General features: G+C 33.9%; 2 protein-coding genes and 1 long non-coding RNA gene across 3 annotated transcripts; all 3 read right to left on the minus strand.

Annotated features, from left to right (window-relative positions):
- Positions 1 to 356: 356 nt before the first annotated feature.
- LOC145795228 (uncharacterized) lies at positions 357 to 4,391 on the minus strand. Its single transcript, XR_014335809.1, has 2 exons — positions 2,935 to 4,391; positions 357 to 750 (listed from the first exon to the last, which is right to left on the minus strand). It is a non-coding gene; the product is annotated as an uncharacterized LOC145795228 (long non-coding RNA).
- A 9,472-nt stretch (positions 4,392 to 13,863) lies between these two features.
- On the minus strand, positions 13,864 to 17,557 carry LOC114308920 (uncharacterized). The gene is made up of 4 exons (XM_082880957.1): positions 17,444 to 17,557; positions 15,576 to 16,141; positions 15,386 to 15,458; positions 13,864 to 14,334 (listed from the first exon to the last, which is right to left on the minus strand). Exons 1-4 carry the CDS (start codon positions 17,555 to 17,557, stop codon positions 13,864 to 13,866), a joined length of 1,224 nt encoding a protein of 407 aa, XP_082737083.1.
- A 322-nt stretch (positions 17,558 to 17,879) lies between these two features.
- Positions 17,880 to 23,220, minus strand: LOC114308889 (receptor-like protein 6). Its single transcript, XM_028254580.2, has 2 exons — positions 18,253 to 23,220; positions 17,880 to 18,141 (listed from the first exon to the last, which is right to left on the minus strand). The coding sequence occupies exon 1, from the start codon at positions 20,682 to 20,684 to the stop codon at positions 18,312 to 18,314; it is 2,373 nt and encodes a 790-aa protein (XP_028110381.2). The 5' UTR covers positions 20,685 to 23,220; the 3' UTR covers positions 17,880 to 18,141; positions 18,253 to 18,311.
- Between the last annotated feature and the right edge of the window lie 316 nt (positions 23,221 to 23,536).

Genomic DNA, 23,536 nt, shown 5'->3' on the forward strand with positions numbered 1-23,536 from the left:
GTGAAACTTCAATTTTGCTTTTGGATGTTGTAGTAGAGGTATATATTACTATTTCACCCACAAAGGGGCAAATGTGGCGGGCATGATTTCTATATTACCAATACCATCATGCTACTAGCACTGCATATATGTCCTCTATTTTTAATATGCAAATAAAGTACTAATTTACAATGGTCTTTGGCATTTTCAAGATCCACATGCCGAGACTAAAAAGAAACCTCTCTCATTCTATGGCATTTTAAAGGGGTCCCGGTATCTTCGTCAGTACTCTGCAAATTATTGAAATGTCCTAATAATATAATCACACCCCCCAATGTTCTACAAACAAATAAAAAGAAAACAAAGAAATAAGCACATCCACCAATGTTCTACCATCAATTAATTAAAAAAGACAAATAAATAAGCACACCTACTAATGCTTTACTATAAATTAAAATCAAACAAATAAATAAGCATACTTGCCAATGCTCTACTACCAATTAAAAGCAACAAAGAAATAAAGCACACTCGTCAGTGCTCTACTATCTACTAAAATCAAATTAACAAATTTTAGCACACTCGCGCCAGTGCTCTGTCATCAATTAAAAACAAAAAAGAATTTTAGCACACCCACCAGCGCTCAGCATAGTATAGTTCCCTAATGAGAACACTACATGTATATAAAAGAGTAAAAAGCACACCCCCTACTAACTCATGGAACTAAAAAAAATTATACCTCTGCTTGTATTGGAAGAAAAAGAAATTGAGGGCCTACGACAAAAGACAACAAAAAATGAACATGTGAGTTAGTACATGGCACTTGAAGCTAGTAAATATACTTAATTATGATTTTTGAAAAGATCGCAGGGCCCATGGTGCCCTAGCCACTCCTTGTGTCAGCCGGTGACTTGAGTAATGTTTATCTCCTTTCTAGTTTGATGGAAATCTTTAATAAGGAATGCACTGCTGTTAGTTTTGGGGGATTTGTTTATGTAATATTCAAAAGTAGATTTTAAAGAGAGTACATAACTTCTTTCAAAATCCTACTAATTTAAACCAAAAAAAAAATTATATTTGTCAAAAATAGGAAGCTGCAATTATAGTTCACATTTCCTTTTTCTCAGCTAATACTGAATAACAAATGGAATACTACCACAAATTTTGCTATTTAAAAGCAACTTTAACTTAGAAGTTAAGAGAGAAGGTCAACTAATGTTTATCTGAAGAGTAGGTAACACAAAACCATTTACTAAGGCTATTAGTCTTGGGTCCTCCAGGTACCACTCCTCATTTCCTCATTATGCTGCCTAATTAGACGCTGCAAATTCACTGTAAATCTAAAATTGGTAAAAAAAAAAATTAATACAAGAGATATAATTACTAATTTATTAAATACATGATTTCAAGGTCTAGTGATCGATACAAACACTCAAGAAAACTAATGGGTATAAGGGTAGATTATATGTATGCATATGTACATAACTATATTCGTATAATATGCTATCTTTATTTGTGTGTACATATATAAACAACGCCTAAATAGTACACATTAATGTGTATTTGGGAGGGGAAAGATTGGGTACACACCTATCCTTTGGCATAATGCACAAAGTGGTTGTCCCGAAACTTGAACTTATAACCTTGAGGTTATTAGGCCAAGGTTTTTACCATTGAACCAAGGGCCACCCCTATATGTGTATATATATATATATGTATATCTTAAATGTACAGATATGAGAAAGTAACATTTCTCATAGGAAATTAAGCTTCTAGTAAACCAAAAAATGGGTAAACAAGTATCATCACTGAATCTCTAAACAATGTTCAAGAGTATCATTATCAAAGGGTTCATTAAAACCACAATATGCATACACACAAGGAAATGTTTTTCTAGATAACAATTTTTGAAGAATTCATCAAGAAAATTGATTGCACTTGTCTTCAGTTAGCCTAAGTTGAAAGAAAAGAATTTATCAAAAAAATATATTTTTATTTTTTGAAAAATTTTGATAAAACTCTAATTTAATTGAACAAGAGTGTTAAGATGAGTTGGGTTTTCCCATATCACACTAATCTTGCAAACAACTTTCAAATCCAAAATTTCATATCAGGAAGTACTAAACAATCCAAGAAGGCTCTTTTGATTCTAACATATTAATCAGAAGCTCAAAAAAGGTCTACAATTTCTCACAAATCTATTGGTTTTCATAACATAATGATATGATCAAAACAAGACCCAGATAAATTATTCTATCAAACAACACCATTCAAGCTCGATCCACAGATCATTTGAACATAGGTAAATACACCAATTAGATTATTTTATTTTATTATAAATTTTCTTTTACATATTATTATGTTAAAATTAGTGTTTGTTTTATTTGTATAGATTTTTTATTTTACTTGTGTCTAATAAAAATTTGGATCTGCCAAACTTAAAAAAAAAAAAATACTAAAACTTAAAAGTAATTTTGTAGCGTAAAAGCAAAGAAAATTTATTTTATATAAAAATTTACATTGTTTAAAAAACTCGTTTGGATTTTTCTCCTCAGGTGGCCCTTTTAGAAGTTCTCAAAAAAGCCTGAGCTGGATCGCCTCTGTGTTCAATCAGCATGTAGACGTATAATACTATAGCAAAGAGAAAGCAATTAAACAAATGTGAATATGACTGAGAACCGATGTTAATTTTGAATGAGAAGAAAACTTAATATCAGATATTCATTCTTTAGGGTTAGGGTTTTGAAATCAAAGCCCTATCTTGGGTGGTTACAGATGTTAATTTTGATTGAGAACAAACCTTAATATTAGATATTCAATAAGGGTTAGGGTTTTGAAATCAAAGCCCCAATGGCACAGCTATCTTGGGTGGCTGTAAATAGGAACAAACTTGACCTATAGAAAAGAGCTCTCGAAAATATTTAATTTGACTAGAAGGGAAAAGATTTGCTCACAAACCTATGGTGGAGACGTGAACAGAGTGACGGCTTGTGAAGAAAAGGTCGACAACGGTGGTGTGGATCGCCGACGGGGCTCGTGGTCTTCGGCCATAGCGGAAGCTTCGGCTATGGTGAAAGCGAAGAGAAAGGAGAAGAGAAGAGCAAAAGAGAGAGGCCAACTGATCTCGAAGCCCGATTGGTGTCTGTTTGCTTCCTTTTTGGTAACTGGGTACACCGGTTGCCAATTGAAAATTATAGTATTATTTAAATAATTTAGTTATGAAGGGGTTATAAGGTAATGTAGTATGCTAATATAACCAAGTTATGAACTAATATTCTCATGATTATCAGCTATATGATATTAGTTCTGATAAAAAATTACACAACTTCATAAAATGTATGATACATTTAAATGTACCATTGCATCCCCCCCTAAGTTTGATGGATTGTGATGAGAAGGAATAAATGTATTACTCATTTTTATACATACTAAGGGTGTGTTTGGATTTTTATACATACTAAGGATGTGTTTGGTTTGTTTTTGAGAGAGTGATTTTCAAAAAAATATTTTTGGAAGAAAATTTAGAAATTTTTTTAGTTTGTTTGGTTGTATATTTTGAAAATAGTTTTGGGGTTTTGAATGATTTGATATTTTGTTATGATTGAGTAGATGTGTGCGAGAAAAAAAGTGATTGAGAAGGAGAGAGGAGAGAGAAAAAGTAATTGATTGATGTGTAAGAGAGACAGAGTGATTTTTGAAAAAAAAATTGAGAAAAACTACAAACCAAACAAAATTTTGAATTTTTTTTTTTTTTAAAACAACTCTCCCAAAAGCAAACCAAACAAGCTCTAAGTCTTTCTATGGTGGTCGTTAGTGATCAAGCACGGCAACTATGTAATTTTTTTTATCCATCAGCCATCATGACTTTCAAGTTCGCAGCAGCAAGTCTTTGTCTTTAATTCCAGTGGTCCCAAAGCTATTAGTAATGGTTTTCAATAAACCAAATGGGGGAATTATGTTGGTAATCTTTATATTTTGTCCCTGTGTGATTTTTAGGCTGAATAATTTCAGTAATCCTGATTTTGAATTCTTAATTTTAGATTTTATGTTATTTTGGTTCAATCAATAATATTGATTACGGTTCTTGAAAGAAAATATTATTGAATTGGTTGAAGTTAACTCATTGAATTGAACAAGTTTATAATTTTTTGTCTATAAAAGCATAACACATGCCACTCATATGCCTATTTTTCATCAAAAAAAACTAAGGCTTTGTTTGGGAACATGTTATTTTAATAACTTTTTCACATTTTGACTAACATACGAGGTAAAATAAAATTAAAATGTTTGGGATGACTTTTTAATTTTTTACGAAAGATGTGAAAAAGTAAAGTGAAAATAGAATTTTTGATTTTTTGATTTTTTGATATAGGTTGTTGGCTTTTTGATTTTTTTTAGTGATTTTTTAGCTTTTACATTAAAAAGTGATATTGCCAAACGAGATTTAAAAGTTGTAATTTATTAGACTAAATTGAGATAAAATTATAAATTCAAATCAAAATAGAATCCATTCAAATTATAAAAACAAAAATGACATAAAAGTAAAAATATAAGGATTACTAATATAATTTGTCTGAATCAATTAAAAGTTGATGATATTGAGATTGTTTTGCTTTTTTATAGCATAAGTTTAAGATTTATTATTTTTTGTTGTCTCAGAATTTGAAAAATAAATTTGACAAGGTATTATACTATTCACAATTCATTTTATTGAAAAATCGATAACCACATTTGTCACGAAAAATTTACATAGTCCAAAATAATATAGAACTCAAAATATAAAGACTAGTGGTCCAAATAATTTGCCCAAATATATTTTAAGCGTTGATTCCAATGGTCCCAAAGCAAGTCAACAAGGTTGGTCATAAGTGAAGACAAAGTTGGAGTTGGTATTAGAAAGCAAAAGTTGAATGGAACATTTTGAGACTGAAATTGTTAAAGAAATGGAAGACAAAGGCTGAGAAGTGGGTTGTCTTTTTAGTTTTTTTTTTTTTTTTTTTGACTATTTTAACTTGAGGCTAAAAAGCTTGGTTTGGGAAGTTCTTTTGGTTTTTTCGTGAGAAAAATAATGTAATGATTATGGATTAGATATGATATTTTGTCTTATTAGACTAAAAAATCTATTTTATTTTTTGTGATTATTTTAGTAAAAAAAAACCTCCAAAACCACTTTCCAAACAGGCACAAAGTGACCTTATATTTTAAGCGTTGATTCTAGTGGTCCCAAAGCAAGTCAACAAGGTTGGTTGTAAGTGAAGAAAAAGTTGGAGTTGGTATTAGAAAGCACGAGTAAATGGAACATTTTGAGATTGAAATTGTTAAAGAAATGGAAGACAAACCAACCTTGGGTTGGTGGGATAAAAGAGAGAAATATTTCAAAGTTATCCAACCAATAGAAGGTCTACCCTCTGGCTCTTTATGTCGTTTAATCAAACCTTTTCCATTATTACATTATAATTTTTTTCATTTTTATTTTGGTTAAATACTGATCTTATGTACTCATTTTATGATTAAAATTTTCATTTCATCAGACTTCCATATGAGATTATAAATGTAAAGAGTCTTCTTATAAAATAGTTGTTTAAATTATAGACTTAGATAAAGATTCAAAAAGAAAAAGGGAAAGGAAAACAGAGAAAAAAATTAACTTATATTTTATTCACATGTTATTGTTATTTTTATTTTTATTTCTTTATTTTCTTTTCAAATTTCTATCCAAATTCATGATCCAAACACAAGATAGGGGAAAAAAAATTACCCTGGGAAATGACATCTTGGTACATTTGAATGAAAATTGATTGATTTGTATTACATTGCAATTTTAGTTTAAATTAAGGTAGCTCATAATTTTTAACTAGGGTGCAACTCAAACAAATTCAGTAAGTTGAGGGTTACCTAAGTAGTGTTGAGTGTTGTCTAATCCTACCCAAGTCTAACCTAATTTTGTGTGCCCAAGGCTAGTTTGAGCTCAATAAATTAAACTTGGGCTAGGCCCGAATTACCCACAAATTTAAGCTGAATTTATAAAACATCCTAACAAGTAACAAAATAAGAAACATAAGTATCAACTATGAAATAACATCAAAACAAATTAAACATCCTAGCCATATCATGTTTGTTTGGACGGACTGGATAAGAGAGTCCTGGGATACATTGTCCCTAGGCTATTTGGTTGGACTGGATTTGTATCCTATATTTGTTTAGTCATGGGATTATTTGTCTGGATTGGACTATTCTATTGAATCCCATGTTTGTTTGGAATATTATAGAGAATGACAAATGTTCAAAAGACTATTTTGTCCTTTTGAATTATTTACTAAATAATTGGAATATTAAATATGAATTATAAATTTTATTTAATTTTTTTATTAGAACTTTTAAAAAATTAAATAAATAGAATATTAATAAAAAATACATAAATTAAGTAAAGGAGAAAACATAACGGCAAATTATAAACAATTAGTAAACAATTAATTACACTTAACAGATGTTAACATCAAATTGAATATATTATTTTTTTTTAAAAAAGCGAATGAAAAAATTTTTGAGAAAATAAATAATGAGAATGAGTTTCAAAATCAAATGGGCAAAAGATGAGGAAAGAGATCAAATACTGGAGGCTTAAAAATGTAATATGTAATTTCATTGGCTAATCCCATGGAATGAGTTATCTCATGCAATATAGGAAATTACACTTTTGCCGACCAAAAATTTAGTCGGCAAAAGTCTATTTTTAGCCAGCAAAAGTTTTCCTCGACTAAATTTTTTGGTCGCCAGTTTGGGCGCCAATGGAGGGTCGGGAAAAGTAATTAGCAACTAAAAATTTTTTTAGTCGGGAAAATGTTCTATTTGCCGACTAAATTTTTGGTCGCTAAAAATATATTTACTGCGACTAAATCATTTTGTAGCTAAAACACTTTAGCCGCCAAAAGTGATATTTTCCGACTAAATATGTTAGTCGCTAATTGTACCATTCCTCGACCAAACATGTTAGTCGCCAAAAGTAACATTCCCTAACCAAATCTGTTTGTCGCCAAAAGTAATGTTTGCGCGACTAAAATTTTAATCGGCAATAGACCTATTCGCAACCAAACTCTTTGGTTGCCCAAATTAATAATTTTACCGACTAATTATTTAGTCACCAAATGTACCCTTTCGCCTACCAACATTTTGGTCGCCAAATATGAGTGGTCATACACCGACTAACAACTTTAGTCGGCAAAAGTATTAATTATCTTTCCCGACTAATCATTTGGTCGCCAAAAGAGAAAAAATAAAACCAATTTTTGGTCGTCAATTCAATTCTTTTTGTTTATCAAAATGTAATAATCTATCAAATCCATTCAATATAACTTGTAATTTGCAAGAATCATTCAAACCAACAAAATCAACTGAATCATGAACATCCAACAATTTACATAAATCATCAAATCCTTAACCTGTTTAATTAAAGTCATCAACTATTATAAGTTTTCATCCACAAGTAATTCCAAACTACATAATCATCCAATTAAAAGTCATGTAATCTATATAATCATCCAATTCACATTCCAAACTACATAGTCATGTAATCTATATAATCATTCCAAACTACAAGTACTTGTTATTATATTTTAAATTTTTATCCATGAGCATCTATCCAAAAATATAACTAGTCTATCCAAATATTTGCCATACACATTTATCCAAAAATGTATGATCCTTGAAAAAATGTAACAAGTGCCAACTAGTCCTGTGCAATTTAGCTTCGTGTACGAGTTCATCCATTTGTACCAAAGAAAAAGAGAAATATTGTCAAGTAATTTTTTTATGAAAATATTTGCACATCAAATGATTATAAAATTGGACAAAAAATGAAAAATGTTAATGGAAAGTAAAGGTAACATGAACAAATTAAATGACTATAATACCATTTTTGTAAATAAAACAACAGCTTACAATGTTGTTTGTCATTTAGTTTTAATACCAGCCGCATTTGCCTCATCCCCGGACTTTTTCATTTGTGGTCTTTACTCAAATAAGACTTCTTTTTTTTGTTCTTTACTGAAATGTCTGTTTTTGTTACCATTTCCGGAACTATGTGGAAAAGGTGGTGTTTTGTTGCTCTCACCAGTTTGTTTAATCTAGGCCGATGTGACTATGATGATCTTAGGGCTGTTTGGGAGCTATTTCCAATTTTCACCCCCATACGGCTCGTTTTTGCCTTTTTCTCTCACATTTTTTTGTCTAACCATGTGTCCTATCGATGCGCCGCTTGCTCTCACAAGTTTGTTTAATTGAGGCCGAGGTGACCATTAGGATCTCGGGGCGGTTTGGGGGCTATTTCTAATCGTGTGTCCTTTAGTTGTTCCAGAATGTATTGCTACACTGTTTATTTTCAACTATGAAACCATCTTACAAGATAATTGTTATTTATTGAATTGTAGCAAAAATATATTTATTGGTTATCGACTTTTTTTTTTTTTTTGTATACTTGGTCTAGCTAGCAGTGATGGTTGGTTATTTACTGGGCTGTCTAGCTTACCCTTATTTATTTATTTATTTATTTTCCAGATTCTTAGGAGTGGAGCTGCGCGGGGTTTTTACTTGTGGGACTGCCGAGAGTAGGACTATAATTTAAGTACTTGGATTATTATTTTGTCAGTGGATTATATTAGTGGACTTGGTGGACAATTTCATATGATAAGAATTATTTATTTTTATGGATTTTGGCATTATGATAATTGAAGATTTAATTTGAGTATTTTACATAATTGGTTTATGTGATTGGACTCTTAGCCTTACATAGTCACTTAAATGAGTGTGCGGCGTTGTCACGAAACTTGAGGCGTGACAATTTTGTTGTATTAGAGCCAAGTTGTAATTTTAAAGGCTGGTCTAGAATGGTGGTGAGATTGGGTAGATGTAAGATTCGGAACGCTTATAATTTGGTATAATGTTAATTTTATTTACATGTTATAGGGACTTAAGAATAGAATAAGATGAGCTTTTATTATTGATGCATATAAGTTGCAATGGAACATGAGGAGACATTGGCAATTATGGCTAGGAATACACGCTAGGGTCAAACAAATCAACGGATTGGTAATAACAATCGGCGGCGGAATGTGACTAATAATGGTAGTGGTTCTCAAGCAGTTGGAGGAAATCAGGAGCAAGAATTGGGACAACAAGAATAAGCTGCAATCCCCAATCCAGTTGGAATGGTTCAAGTGCTTCAGACTTTAGCCAGGATGGTGCAACAACAAACCACCATAGGGAATAACTTGACTAGACTTATGGAGCAACACAACGGATGCAGCCAGATGTTGGGCCACAACCGAGCCCACGTTGTAACATTACTGAGTTTAAGAAGATAGCCTTGGCATTTGATGGAGCCATAGACCCTTTAGACGCTGAAAAATGGTTAACATAAATGGAAAAGTTGTTTCCTATTTTTGAGTGTACGGATGATTAGAAGGTGACCTATGCTACATTTATGCTACAAGGGATAACCAATGATTGGTGGCAGATAGAGAAGCGCATACATGAGCATGATGCCAACCCCTATACATGGGAAAGGTTTAAGAATGCATTCAATGAGAAATACTTCCCCAGGAGTGTTTGTCTACAAAAACAGAGGGAATTTTCGACGTTTGAGCAAGGGAATAAGACGATTGCAGAATATGAAGCCGAGTTTAGAAAGTTGTCTAAATTTGCATCAGCATTTGAAGTAGACGAGGATAGCAGAGCATGAAAGTTCGAAGGTGGGCTAAGAACGAACATTATGCAACAGGTGGTTCCTTTCGAGTTACCTACTTTTGGGGCAGTGTTGAATAAGGCATTGTTGGTTGAGAGTGCCCTCACTAAAGCCCAAGAAAATAAAGAAGAGAATTATAAGAAGAGACCTAGTTCTTCCAACTTTCAAACTAACAACAGTTTGAAGGGCAATGCTAAGAGACAAAACACTTCTTCAGTTGGGAGTTGGGGAAGTCGATTTGTGGGTGGTAGTCTTGATAAGCAGAAAGATCAGATACAGTGCACTAGAAGTAATGGGTTCCATCGAGATAGTGAGTGTCGCTGGAATACTGGGGCTTGTTTCTTCTGCGGGCAATAGGGGCATAGGATAGTTGATTGCCCTAACCGGAAGGGGCGTGAGACTGAATAGAAAGCATGGACAAATAAAGAAACATCAACAGACAGAGGGTCTTCAGGAAATCAAAAGAAAAATGGAGGTCATAAGCCAAAGACTCAGGGTCGAGTATATGCACTCACGCAACAAGATGTTCAGACTTCCAACACGGTGGTGTCAGGTACTGTTTTAGTGTCTTCTATTTATGCACATGTATTATTTGATTCAGGCACTACAAATTCATTTGTGTCTATGGGATTTATTGAGAAACATGGATGGAAATGTGTCTCTAGAGAGATCGACTTATGTGTTAAAACCCCAATAGGAGGTGTTATGGTTGCTGACTTAATTTGCAAATGTCGTGTGGTTAGTATAGATGACAGGAGATTGCTTGTAGACTTAACTATTTTAGATATGTGGGACTTTGACATAATTCTCAAAATGGATTGGTTAGCAACCAATTATGCTTCTGTTGATTGCCGAGAAAAAAGGGTAGTGTTTCAGATTCCTGATCAACCAGAATTTTGTTTTGTGGGTAGTAGAGTTAACACTCCTCCTCTGGCAATCTCAGTTTTGCCAGCTAGACGGTTGTTAAGGAATGGTTGTAAGGGCTATTTAGTTTCTGTGAGAGATATCCGTGAGACTGAATTGAAGTTAGAGGATATTCTAGTTGTGAAGGAATTTCCCGATGTTTTTCCTAAAGACGTACCAGGGTTGCCACCAGATAGAGAGATTGAGTTTGCCATCAAATTGATACCCGGCACGGGTCCTATCTCCAAGGCTCCATATTGGATGGCCCCAGCAGAGTTGAAAGAGTTAAAGGAACAATTACAAGAGTTACTAGATAAAGGCTTTATTAGGCCTAGTGTTTTTCCTTAGGGTGCGCCCGTTTTATTTGTGAAAAAGAAGGATGGTAGTTTTCGCCTTTGCATTGATTATCGAGAGTTAAACAAGGTCACAATTCGAAATAAATATCCTTTGCCTAGAATAGATGACCTATTTGATCAATTTCAAGGAGCACAAGTCTTTTCTAAGATTGACCTTCGTTCTGGCTATCACCAGTTGAAGGTTAAGGCGGAAGATATACCTAAGACAACCTTCCAATTTAGGTATAGGCATTATGAATTTTTAGTGATGCCGTTTGGGTTATAACCAATGCGCCTGCAGCTTTTATGGATTTAATGAACAAAGTATTTAAACCCTTCTTAGATCAGTTTGTGGTAGTTTTTATTGATGACATTCTTGTGTACTTGAAGAGTAAAGAGCAGCACGAAGAACATCTAAGAATAGTGTTGCAGATATTAAGGGAGAAGAAATTATTTGCTAAATTAAAGAAGTGTGAATTTTGGCTAGAGAGTGTATCATTTTTAGGTCATGTGATATCTAAAGACAGGGTGTCTGTTGACCCCAAGAAAGTAGAGGTTGTGGTAGAGTGGAATAGGCCTACTAGTGTCACTGAAATTCATAGCTTCTTGGGTTTAGCAAGATATTATAGAAGGTTTTTTGAGGGATTTTCCTGAATTTCTATGCCTTTGACTCGTTTAACACACAAAGGGGTAAGATTTGACTGGTTTGATGATTGTGAGAAGAGTTTCCAAGATCTAAAGAGTCGATTGGTGTCTGCTCCAGTAATTATAGTTCCATCCGGGGATGAAGGTTTTACCATCTATAGTGATGCATCGAAGATGGGCTTGAGTTGCGTCTTGATGCAGAATGATAAGGTAGTGGCATATGCGTCTAGGCAATTGAAGCCATATGAGCAAAATTATCCCATGCATGATTTGGAGTTGGTTGCAGTGGTGTTTGCATTGAAAATCTGGAGGCACTACTTGTATGGGGTAAAATGTGAGATATTCACTAATCATAAAAGTCTGAAGTATATTTTCACTCTAAAGGAATTGAATATGAGGCAAAGGCGATGGTTGGAGCTATTAAAGGACTATGATTTGACTATCAATTATCATTTGGGAAAAGCCAATGCAATGGCGGATGCCTTGAGTAGAAAGACCCCGAGTAATTTGGCTACCTTGATCACTAACCAAAAAAATATCTTGGAGGACTTGCAAAGGCTGAATATTGAGATTAGATGGCACAACAATGGAGTGTAATTGGCAAACATTAGGGTTCAACTCACATTGATTGATAGAATTAAAGATGCTTAGGGAAGAGATCCTCAGTTCCAAAAACTTAAGGCTGAAATGGAAATAGGGCTTTAGATGGAATTTTGTGTGCATAAAGATGGAACCTTGAGATTTGGAGAGAGGTTGTGTGTGCCTAATGATTTAGAGCTCAAGAGAGAAATCTTGAGAGAAGCTCACAGTTCAGGGTATACGGTACATCCAGGGAGCACTAAAATGTATAAAGACTTGAAGAGGAACTTTTGGTGGAATAATATTAAGAAGGAAATTGCTCAGTATGTTGCTCAATGTTTGGTATGTCAACAAGTGAAAGTTAAACATCAGAGACATGCAGGTAAGTTACAACCTCTTCCTATTCCCGAGTGGAAGTGGGAACATATTACCATGGATTTTGTGACAGGGTTACCTAGAACCCAAGGTGGGAACAATGCTATTTGGGTTATTGTTGATCGGTTGACAAAATCCACTCACTTTCTAGCTTTTACGGTGGGGTTCTCCTTAGAGAGGTTTGCAAAATTGTATATATCAAGGAGATTGTGAGGTTGCATGGTATTCCGATGACCATAGTGTCTGACAAAGATAGTAGATTTGTATCTATGTTTTGGAGGAGTTTGCATGCAGCTTTGGGTACTAAGTTGAATTTTAGCACAACCTTTCATCCTAAGACTAATGGACAGTCAAAGGGAACTATTTAAACCCTGGAAGACATGTTGAGGGCTTGTGCTATTGATCTTGGAGGTCCTTGGGATGAGCATTTGGCCTTAGTGGAGTTCCTTTATAATAACAGTTATCATGCGAGCATTCAGATGGCACCATATGAGGCTTTATATGGATGGAAGTGTATATCACCTATTTGTTGGGATGATGTAGGCGAAAGGAAATTGTTAGGGCCTGAGATTGTGCAACAAACAGTGGACAAGATCAATCTTATTAGAGAGCGACTTCGCACTGCACAGAGTAGACAGAAAAGTTATGCAGATAATAAGAGACGTGATTTGGTGCTTGGGGTTGGAGACCATGTGTTCCTTAAGATGTCTCTTATGAAAGGAGTAATGAGGTTTGGTGTTCGTGGTAAATTGAGTCCTAAATTTGTTGGGCCATTTGAGGTTTTAGATCGAATTGGATAGGTGGCTTACAGACTTGCCCTACCACCTTTACTAGCTGGAGTTCATAATGTTTTTCATGTCTCAATGTTAAGGAAGTATATACCAGATTCTAGTCATGTGATTGATCATGCACCGTTGCAGTTTAAGGAAAATTTGACCTATGAGGAACACCCTATACGAATTGTTGATAGGGAGGAACAAGTTTTGAATAGCTTCTGCTCATTTTTATGTTTCTTTTTTCTTCTTCTAATTCATATGCATGTTCATTTTTTCCCCCCTCAAATAGAGTGAACTAATCCAATTTTGACTGAACACTCAAATGCCTTTTTACTCTATATGCTCTCTGTCTCCTCGAACAGGCAATCCTCAAGAGCAAAACTATGATTTTTGTCAAGGGGGATAAGAACTTACCTAGAATCATTCATGAAAATTTTTCCTATTTGACAATCGAAAGAAGCAAAAAATTTGAACTAAGAACAGAGCAAAAACTTAGATATTCATCGATAAGATACGGGTTTAATTACAAATAAACTCAAAGACTTCCCATATTTTGGAAACGATGCATGATAGCCTCATTTGGAATACTCCTACAAATCTCCCCCTCAATATACACAACCAGGCTATCATTCATCAATTGATCACCATTTTCATCGCGAAGCCTAGTCTTTACAGTCTTTGGCGCAGAAAATGCCCTCTCTATTGTGGCAGTCACAACAGGTAAAATCAGTGCCAAAGTCAACAGTTTGTAAACCAAGAAATAAATTCTCTCTTTTCTAGTCTCAACCATCTTCCCAGCAAGGTCACTGATTCCTTTTAAATTTGAAAACTCAACACTAGACCGCATATCAATGATAAAATTCTCAAGTTGAATAGGAAGTGTCGTAAGCTCAATAGCTGGAAAGTCTTTTAGATAAAATTGGGCAACACTAATCAATTTTGTCGTATCAAAAGCAACAAATGAATCGGATGGATTTAGGAATGCAACACATGTTGGAACAATCTTCTACGTAAAATAAATAACTGGAAACCAAATCAAACAAATAAAAATAAATTACTTACAGAATTTATTTACCAAAACGAATAAGTACAAAAAGTGAATTTATTGAAGACATGTGTTCTATGTTCTATATTCTCAGAATATTTCCTAAAGACTAATATGAAGAATAATAATGCAAGAGAGCAAAAATTCAGAGCAACAAGTGAATTTATTGAATCAACAAACTGCTCAAATATTGTAGTATTTATAGGCAGATTGGTGACCTTCAGATCTGTCCGAACAGGTACAAATTGAAGTGAACAGGTGTAGAATTCAAACTGAAACAAGTATGAAATTGAATTGAACCTGTTGAAACAGGTTTGAATCTGTCCGAACTGCTAGGCAATTTTAAAACTGTTTAGAGTAGTTTAATCTGTTGGAAATTGGACCAGAGGGGCACTGTTTTGGACAGAAAAATTGAATTCAAATTTGGTGCAAAATTTGAATTTATTTCGTTCAGAAAAAATAATTTTCCCGCAATAATTTTTGGAAAAAATTCAAACAAATTTTGTCCAAAAAATTAATAGTAGAACAGACCCACACTTGTGCCCGACATAGTCGGTCGGATGGCAGCGTGTGCTTGGTGGTTTGAACCAAGGCCGATTTTGTCCATAACTCTTCCCTTCTACAAACTTGGGGTGCCCCTTGGGGCCTAACTCAAGTTTGTCCACCTAGAGCTTATATACACATACGTGCTCTCTTAAAGTTTCAATGTGGGACAACCATTTTAAGGAAACCCACATTGTACTTCTTTAATTGTCCATTCTACAAACCCGAAAACAGTGTCAACTTCTCATTCACTCATAAATGGTTTTGACGAACCGCCTTCACCGTGTGACTTGTCATTTCTTGATCTATACACCTTGATCTCCCTCGAGGTACATACAAGTCATCCATATTAGGAATGCTTATGACAAATCATTTGTAATTCCCAATACGGATTTCATCAAATGTAGATTAAACACAAAATCAAAGGATTGTAATGGGTGAAATAGGTAGAATGCTTCTGCTCTGTTACGTTGGAATAGGATCCCTCGAAAGCAATCGCATCAAGCACATCTGAAAACATACTAATCAAACTCATCAAAGTCCTATAATGTGATCCTAAACATATATCACCTACAAGAATAAGAGTGTCCTCTTGATTGAGACCTTTCCCACTTGTAATCTCATCATTCTTTAGAGCTTGAACAACTTCAGCAACTCACTTCCCCCAAGGAATATCTTGATGGTTACATGGAGCTTCATCAACCTTAACTACTTTAGAAACCATGTAAAAGAGTGTTGCAATATGGATATGACTCTTTGCTGCCTCCACAAGAGTTAATTCAACTTTTTCAGCAAAACAATGAACATAATATGCACTTTCATTCTCTTCCATTATAAGTGTGGTGAATTTGTTGAACTCACCTTGCATATCAATATTATTAACCTCGTCATAACTTTGTCCACGTAACCTAGATATGTCATCAATATGTGTAGAAAATAAGTCTTCAACCGCCTTCTTAAGTGAAAGAACACTAGAACTAGAAATTTGCTTAATACCCAAAAAATGCTCAATCACATATCCCCTACCATCCGCATATCTCAAAGAAACAATCAATTGCTCCTTCATTGATGCATCCCAAGATTTATCAAAGACAATAGAGAACATGCCATCACCAAGTTCTCTAACAATAGCATTGGTAGTTTCAACCGCAATGGCATTAACAATATCCTTTTGAATACTAGGTGCTGTCAACTCAAGGTGTTCAAGAACGTCTTGACAAAAGAGCTATGAGATTCTCATTTTGATCTGAAAGAAGCATCAAAAGCTCAAGAAAGTTTCCTTGGTTTCTTGAATCTTCAAATTCATCATGCCCATGTAATAGAATCCCTTGTCGCAAAAGAAGTCAGATGCAATCAATTGATGAAATCAATCGAACTCTATAATCACTCTAGGCTTCATCAAGTAGCTTGGAGAAAACTGTTTCAATATGTTGCTTTTGATTCAGTAAGTACTGACATTTTCTCCAAGCTTGATTGTGAGAGCTGTTAACACTTCCCGTGTGACCTTGCAACCTTTCTTTCTTCTTCCAACTTGAAAACCCATCAACAACAAAAGACTTACCGCCTCCTTGGTCTCCTACGACGGGTTTAAAAAGGTAACAACAAAGGCAAAATGCAACATCTTTAGCTCTGCTATACTCTAACCAACTACCAAATTCATTAAACCATAAAGGGTTAAACCTTTTTGATGATTGCCTAATTTTCCTTCGTGGAATATTGTGATTACGAGGTTGAGAAGGGCCTTTTAATAAGTACACTCTACGAACTTGTTCTTAGATGATATGATGATGATCCGTAATCTGAGGTCATAGCCCCGGATCTTCAGGAAGGTCTAGCAAGTCGATTTCTATACGACTCTGTTTTGGAGACTCGTCATGAATCAGTGAAGATGATCATTCTATGCTCGATTTTCTTTATAATATCGCTCCATAACTATAAAAATTAAAACACACACATATACAATAACAAATACCAAAATTTAGGCAGTAGTATGTTTCAATGAATTGTTAGCAAAATTGGAAAAGAAGATTTTGAACCTAAATAAATAAATAAAATAAAGGGTTAGGCTTCTCCTGTTCACATCTCAACATGACAGAAATTGAGGGGCCAATGAGGCCCATCACGATTTCCGTTTTGATAATATGAATCGGTCATTTTTGTAAGGCCCTCGATGTATATTATCCCCAAAAGAATTATGTCGATCTGATAATCATAACATTTTCATTTTATCGTGTTTATCTCTAGAAAATGGATAATCCATTTTTTTTAAGACAAATGAGAAAAAATAAAAAGGTTATGAAGATCAAACTAATTTTTTCACGGTTGATATAAATTTAGAACACAATAAAAATTTTAGTACACCAAACTACCATTTTTAAGCTATAAGCAACTTGAAAAAAAAAAAAAAAAAAACCGACACATTCAAATTACATGGTCACATCAGTTGGATCTGTGATCGCATAATGAAGTCTATAGTACTAATTAATCAGACTTCACAATCCCAACAACATTCTTGCCTATGAGAGACCTTTTCAATTAATATTCTCCATATCACCATTTTCATACTACAATCAATCACAAAATTCCCACATCTTTGAACGAGTGCTTGTAAATATCTCCAGTTTGATCCTCTAACAGCCATTGAAGATTTAAAAAAGAAAAAAAAAATTATCATCAATTCTGTTTATTGATAGAAAGGTACGAAAGAGAAAAGATGTCAGAAGCTCGGCTAGACTACAATAGCAACGACTAAAAGCACTGCCCAAAGAGTAACATATAAACATTATTTTCAATGCGAATTTTCTATCTACTAGCCAACATTTCTATTACTCAAAATGATTAAGAATGTAACAAGGGGAACGGTTGGAGTTATAACTTGTAAGATTGCATTTCGAAGTTAAAAACTTGGTAAGGCCTTGTCTTTTGTGACTAAAATCCAATTTAAAAGCAACTACACACAAAAGTGAAAATCTCCAAAGGTTGCCACATGATGCGAAAAAAATAACACGAAAGAGTCATGACATGCAGCTCTGATTTAAGTCAGTGCTTTAAGAAAACTAAACAACTTAACAAAGCTTTAGAATTTAATACAACAACAAAAGCAAAGTTTTTGAAGTGATCCTGTATAGCTGCTATTTGGATGCACATACACTCAAATGCAAAAGCTAGGTGAGACACCCTTCAACTAGATTTGATTGCTTTATTGTGCAACTGAAAGGAAAATATCTAGTTTTGAAAAAAAAAAAAAAAACAATTAGTAACTCAAATATAGCTTATAGATAGAAACCATAAAAGATAATCCAACAAAGTAATGTTGCAAAGATAAATTCCACTTACCTACTAAAGCCATTTGTTTTCACTGGTTTCTCCTTTCACTACATCAGTGGGCACCCTTTTTAGACCTTTTTCACCTTCTTATATTGTTTTCCTTCAACAATTTTCATAAGCCATTCTGGTCTTCGAGTTACAAACATAAGATACCCCATAGCCATTCCAAATACAAATCCGCATCCATACCCCATCACTACAACTTTCCAGTTAAATCCGCTCGCCCAATCTGAATTTTCATCATGTTGGAGTATTATTGGAGGTGGCAGCGGCTGTAGTTCCTTACATTTCTTTGATAAGGGGAATCCACATAAGGCCAAGTTCCCATTGTACGAATCATTTTCAAATGTGTTAAACTGACTCCCTTTAGGAATTGGTCCCTCTAGCTGGTTATCCGAAAGGTTTAGTACGGCAAGAAAATTCAAACTTGTCAATTGCTGAGGAATCTCCCCTACAAGCTTGTTTGAGGAAAGGTCCAATGATTCAAGGTTTTTCAAATTTCCAAGTGAAGTTGGGATATGGCCTGTAAGATTGTTATGAGATAAGTTAAGACCCCGAAGCGAATTAAGATTCTCAATGGATTTTGGAATCTCTCCTTGGAAATTGTTGCTTGATAAATCAATGATTGAGAAGACCGTTAAGATTCTTGAATATTCAATTTCATATCCCTTCATCATGACCACCACAGAATCTTGATAATAGTATTCACCCATGTATTTCAATTTCATTTCATGTCCATCCGCATTCATCATACCTTCAAATTGTTGGATATAATTTGTTGGCAAAAGGCCAATGAAATCATTGTAAGACATGTCGATAATTCTCAACTTAGGGAAAGGATGTTTTCCCTTGGTCTTGAAGGTGCCTATGTGACCATAGAACCTATTACATCTCAAGACAAGAACCTGCAAGTTTTGAAGAGTTCCCAACCAATGGGGGAATGTATCATTTATCTTGTTTTTTCCGAGATCTAGAACTTCCAAGTGTCTACAATTGAGCAAAGATCGCGGAACTTGACCTTCAATTTGGTTGCCATTCAAGTTAAGATTCCTTAGCATGTTGCCTTTGGCAAATGTTGCAGTAAACGTGCCACGAAAGCTATTGATCCCTAAATTCAGCACCGATAGACTATTGCTCAAGTTTCCCAAACATAGTGGAATCAACCCACTCAAACTGTTATTAGACAAATCAAGAACTACAAGCAACCTCAGATCGCAAATCAATGTAGGGATTTCTCCGGTCAATTTATTATTTGAGATAGAGAAAACATTTGTGGTGTTAGGTGGAACAGGGAGTGGTCCTCGGAGTGAGTTGGAGTGCAAGTCAATATATGCTAAATTCGGCCATGGAAGACACTCTAAACTTGTAAGGAAATTATGAGAAAGATTTAAATTATACAATGAATCTTTCCCCACATTGAATAACCATTTTGGAATTTCACCATGAATTTTGTTGTTTGAAAGGTCCAGAGATTGCAAACTGGCTTGTTCTCTCAAGAAGTTTGGGAATTCGCTCAAGTTGCAAGAGGCTAATCCCATAGTGGCAAAGTTGGTCAAGGTAGAGTTGACATTGTTGTTGATGCTCACTGAGAGACCATTATATGAGAGATCAAGATAGATCAGATTTTTAAGCTTTAGAAGCTTATCTAACTCCACTACACCATTTAAGTTATTTGATGAAAGGCTCAAGTATGTTAGGTTTTGGAGTTCATAAACTGATCCTGGAATTGGTCCCTGTAGCTTATTGTTACTCAAATCTATATAAACCAGTGAAGGTAGAGCAAACAACAAAGATGGTATAGTCCCATCAAGTGAGTTATCATACAATTCGAGCGTAGTTAGCTTTGAAAGCCTAACTGTGTTCGAAGGAATGGGACCAGTTAGCTGATTGGAATAAAGGAGCAAGAGAGTAAGTTGGCTCATGTTGCCAAAGGAATCCGGTATTTGTCCGTTAAAATTGTTTCTGGAAAGAGACAAGAAAGTAAGCTTTGCAAGGTTTGAAATTGATGAGGGGATTTGACCACTGAAATTGTTAGACCATAATCCTAAATTGGTGATTTGTGTAAGGTTCCCAAAAGAGGCAGGAATGGACCCCAAAAGGTTGCAGTTGAAGAGGTACAAAGTATTCAAGGCTTTAAGATTGCTGATTGATTCAGGCAATTGGCCAGAAAAACTTGTGTCAGAGAAATCAAGAAACTGAAGGGAACTGGTCACATTGAAGTTTGGAAGATTACCTGTGAGTTCTGAATTTCCATGTACATCGAGCTCTCGTAGGTTTGGAAAGTGAAAAATGTTTTCTGAGAATTTCCCACGCAGTTGACAAGAACAAAGACTGAGAGATGTCAAAGAAGATAGATTTAGCAAAGCTTGAGGTAAAGGTGAAGAGATATTCAACCCATCAAGGTGTAGTTCTCTTAATTGGGTTAGGTTTTGAAGGAGCATATTGAAAGTGTGTTGTTCAAGTCTCCCCTAATATAAATTAGGACTAAAGTGAGAAAGGTCAAGGGAAATCAATTTGGAAAGATGGGAGATTTTTGAAGGAATTCGGCCTGCAAAATTAGTGTCAGAGAGGTTGAGATGGGTCAAACTCGCAAACGAGCCAAACTCGGATGGAATTCTAGACAAATTGAAGTCATTTAAGGCAAGATTGAGGCTTTGGAGGTGACGAAGGTGGAAGAGGGTGCTGTTGGCTTGGATGGTGCCCTGAAGCTGGCTACAATTGAGGTCAAGTCCAATCACATGACCATTTGACCAGTCGCATGTGACCCCCTCCCACGAGCAACAATCAGTACTCTCATTCCAGAACACCATTTTGGGATGAGAGTCACAATAGAAAAAGGCTTCAGAAGTTATGGGAAATGTTCTTTTAAATTGGAGAAGTGAAAATCTTTCGTCCTCAAGGCAGGTATGGCGTGCACAAGTAGAAGAAGAAAACAAGAGAAATAGCAGAAGAAATTGATGAAAAAACATAAGCCAACTCATTTTGTTTTCTTATAGGTAGGAGGATTTAGAGAGATATGAAAAGGAGAGTAAGAAGGATAGTAGTTTGATGATGGTGAAGGAATAAATGTATTACTCATTCTTATATACACTACTAAGTCTTTCTATGGTGGTGGTGGTGGTCAAGCACGGCAACTATGTAATTTTATCCACCAGCCATCATGACTTCCAAGTTCACAGCAGTGATTCTTTGTCTTTAATTCCCATGGGAAAATATGTTGATAGTCCTTATATTTTGAAATTTGTTGGAATCGTGCAATTCAATAATAGAATCATAGAATCTGAATGAATTCAATTCGAATTATTTTCATTTTTCACTCCCAATGCTATTAAATGACGTCATTTGGTTCATTGACCCCTAACAAAAAATAAAAATAAAGTAGCAGAAAAAATTGATACATATCATACTAGTTGAAGAAAGAAATTAGGGCATAACGAATTACAAAATCAAAGATGGAAGTGGAGCAAATCAGTCGACCTAGAAATCAAGCCACAAGTCCTTTTTCTACCGAAAATCCAAAGTTATGTAATGTTTATTTGATACATGGTTGTCTTTTTCCCAATGTTATTTTCATGGGTCTCATATTTTTCAAACTAGAATCATAATCACCCATGGAATAATCTTACAAAGGTAATTTTGATAAGTAATTTAAGCTCAAAACTTAATTAGTGATAATGTAAATATATGCTTTAAAACTAAAATACTACTATCCTTACAATAATCTTGATTATTGCTAGAAAGATATTGCAAAGAATCTTATTTCATATTTTTCCATGTTGTTTTTTTTGCAAGACTTCCGTGATTTTGTTTGTGGGTCGCGTTATTTGGTGAGACTATTAAATTATGCTGAAAAAGATTGCACATGTTCTTCTTTAATAATGGCTTTGTTTGGTTTGTCTGTTGAAAGACAATTTTTGATAAAAAAAAAAAAAATTTAAAAATTTGTTTGGTTGAAATTTTTGGGAAAAAAATCCAAAATTATTTTTCTCTTTACTATACGTCAATCAATCACTTTTTCTCTCTCTTCTCTCTTTCTCTCACATACTACATATCAATCATTATTTTTTCTCACACTCATCTATTTAACTACCAAAAAAAAAACAATTTAAATCATCCCAAACTGTTAAACTCCAAAATTATTTTCAAAATATACAACCAAACAAAATTTTAAACTTTGTAAATTCTTTCTAGAAAATTATTTTTTAAAAGTGTTTCACAAATAAAAACCAATTGGTCTGGTTAATGTGTGCCCTTAAAGTAAATATTGAGAGAACTTAAAAATATTGTATCTTATTTACTGAATTCATTTCCATACACAATGCACAATACTTTTAAATTTCTTATCATGTACCTTAAGAACACACACATTAATAAAATCCATATTATATTTAATATTATATATATAAATTGTTATTTTTTTCATTTTAAGAACCATATATATGATTTTATATGTAAATATATAAGTATATATTATCATATTAAAAATATATATTTTTCAAACTAGAATCATAATCACCCTTGGAATAATCTTGCAAAGGTAATTTAGATAAGTAATTTAAGCTCAAAACTTAATTAGTGATAATGTAAATAGGTGCTTTAAGTCTAAAACACTATTATTCTTACAATAATCTTGAATACTGCAAGAAAGATATTTCAGAGAATCTTATTTCATATTTTTCCATGTCTTTTTTTGCAAGACTTCTGTGACTTTGTTTGTGGGTCGCTTTATTTGGTGAGAGTATTAAATTATGCTGAAAAATTTGGTGAGAGTATTAAATTATGCTGAAAAAGATTGCACGTATTCTTTTTTAATATTGTTTGTGGGTCGCTTTATTTGGTGAGAGCATTAAATTATGCTGAAAAAGATTACACATGTTCTTTAATAATGCCTTTGTTTGGCTTGTCTCTTCAGAGACAATTTTTGATTAAAAAATAAATAAATAAAATTTGTTTGGTTGAAATTTTTGGGAAAAAATTCAAAATAATCTCTCTTTACTATACATCAATCAATCTCTCTCTCTCTCTCTCTCTCTCTCTCTCCCTCCCTCCCATCCTACATATGAATCAATCATTTTTTCTTTCACACCCATCTATTCAACTACAAAAAAAAAAAAAAAATTAAATCATCGCAAACTGTAAAATTCCAAAACTATTTTCAAAATATACAACCAAACAAAAATTTAAAACTTTGTAAACTCTTTCCAAAAAATTATTTTTTAAAAGTGTTTTACAAATACAAACCAATTGGTCTGGTTAATGTGTACCCTTAAAGTAAATATTGACATAACTTTAA

Source organism: Camellia sinensis, chromosome 7 (genome assembly GCF_055761805.1).
Source record: "Camellia sinensis isolate YWXY chromosome 7, ASM5576180v1, whole genome shotgun sequence".
NCBI classification, from domain to species: Eukaryota; Viridiplantae; Streptophyta; class Magnoliopsida; order Ericales; family Theaceae; genus Camellia; species Camellia sinensis.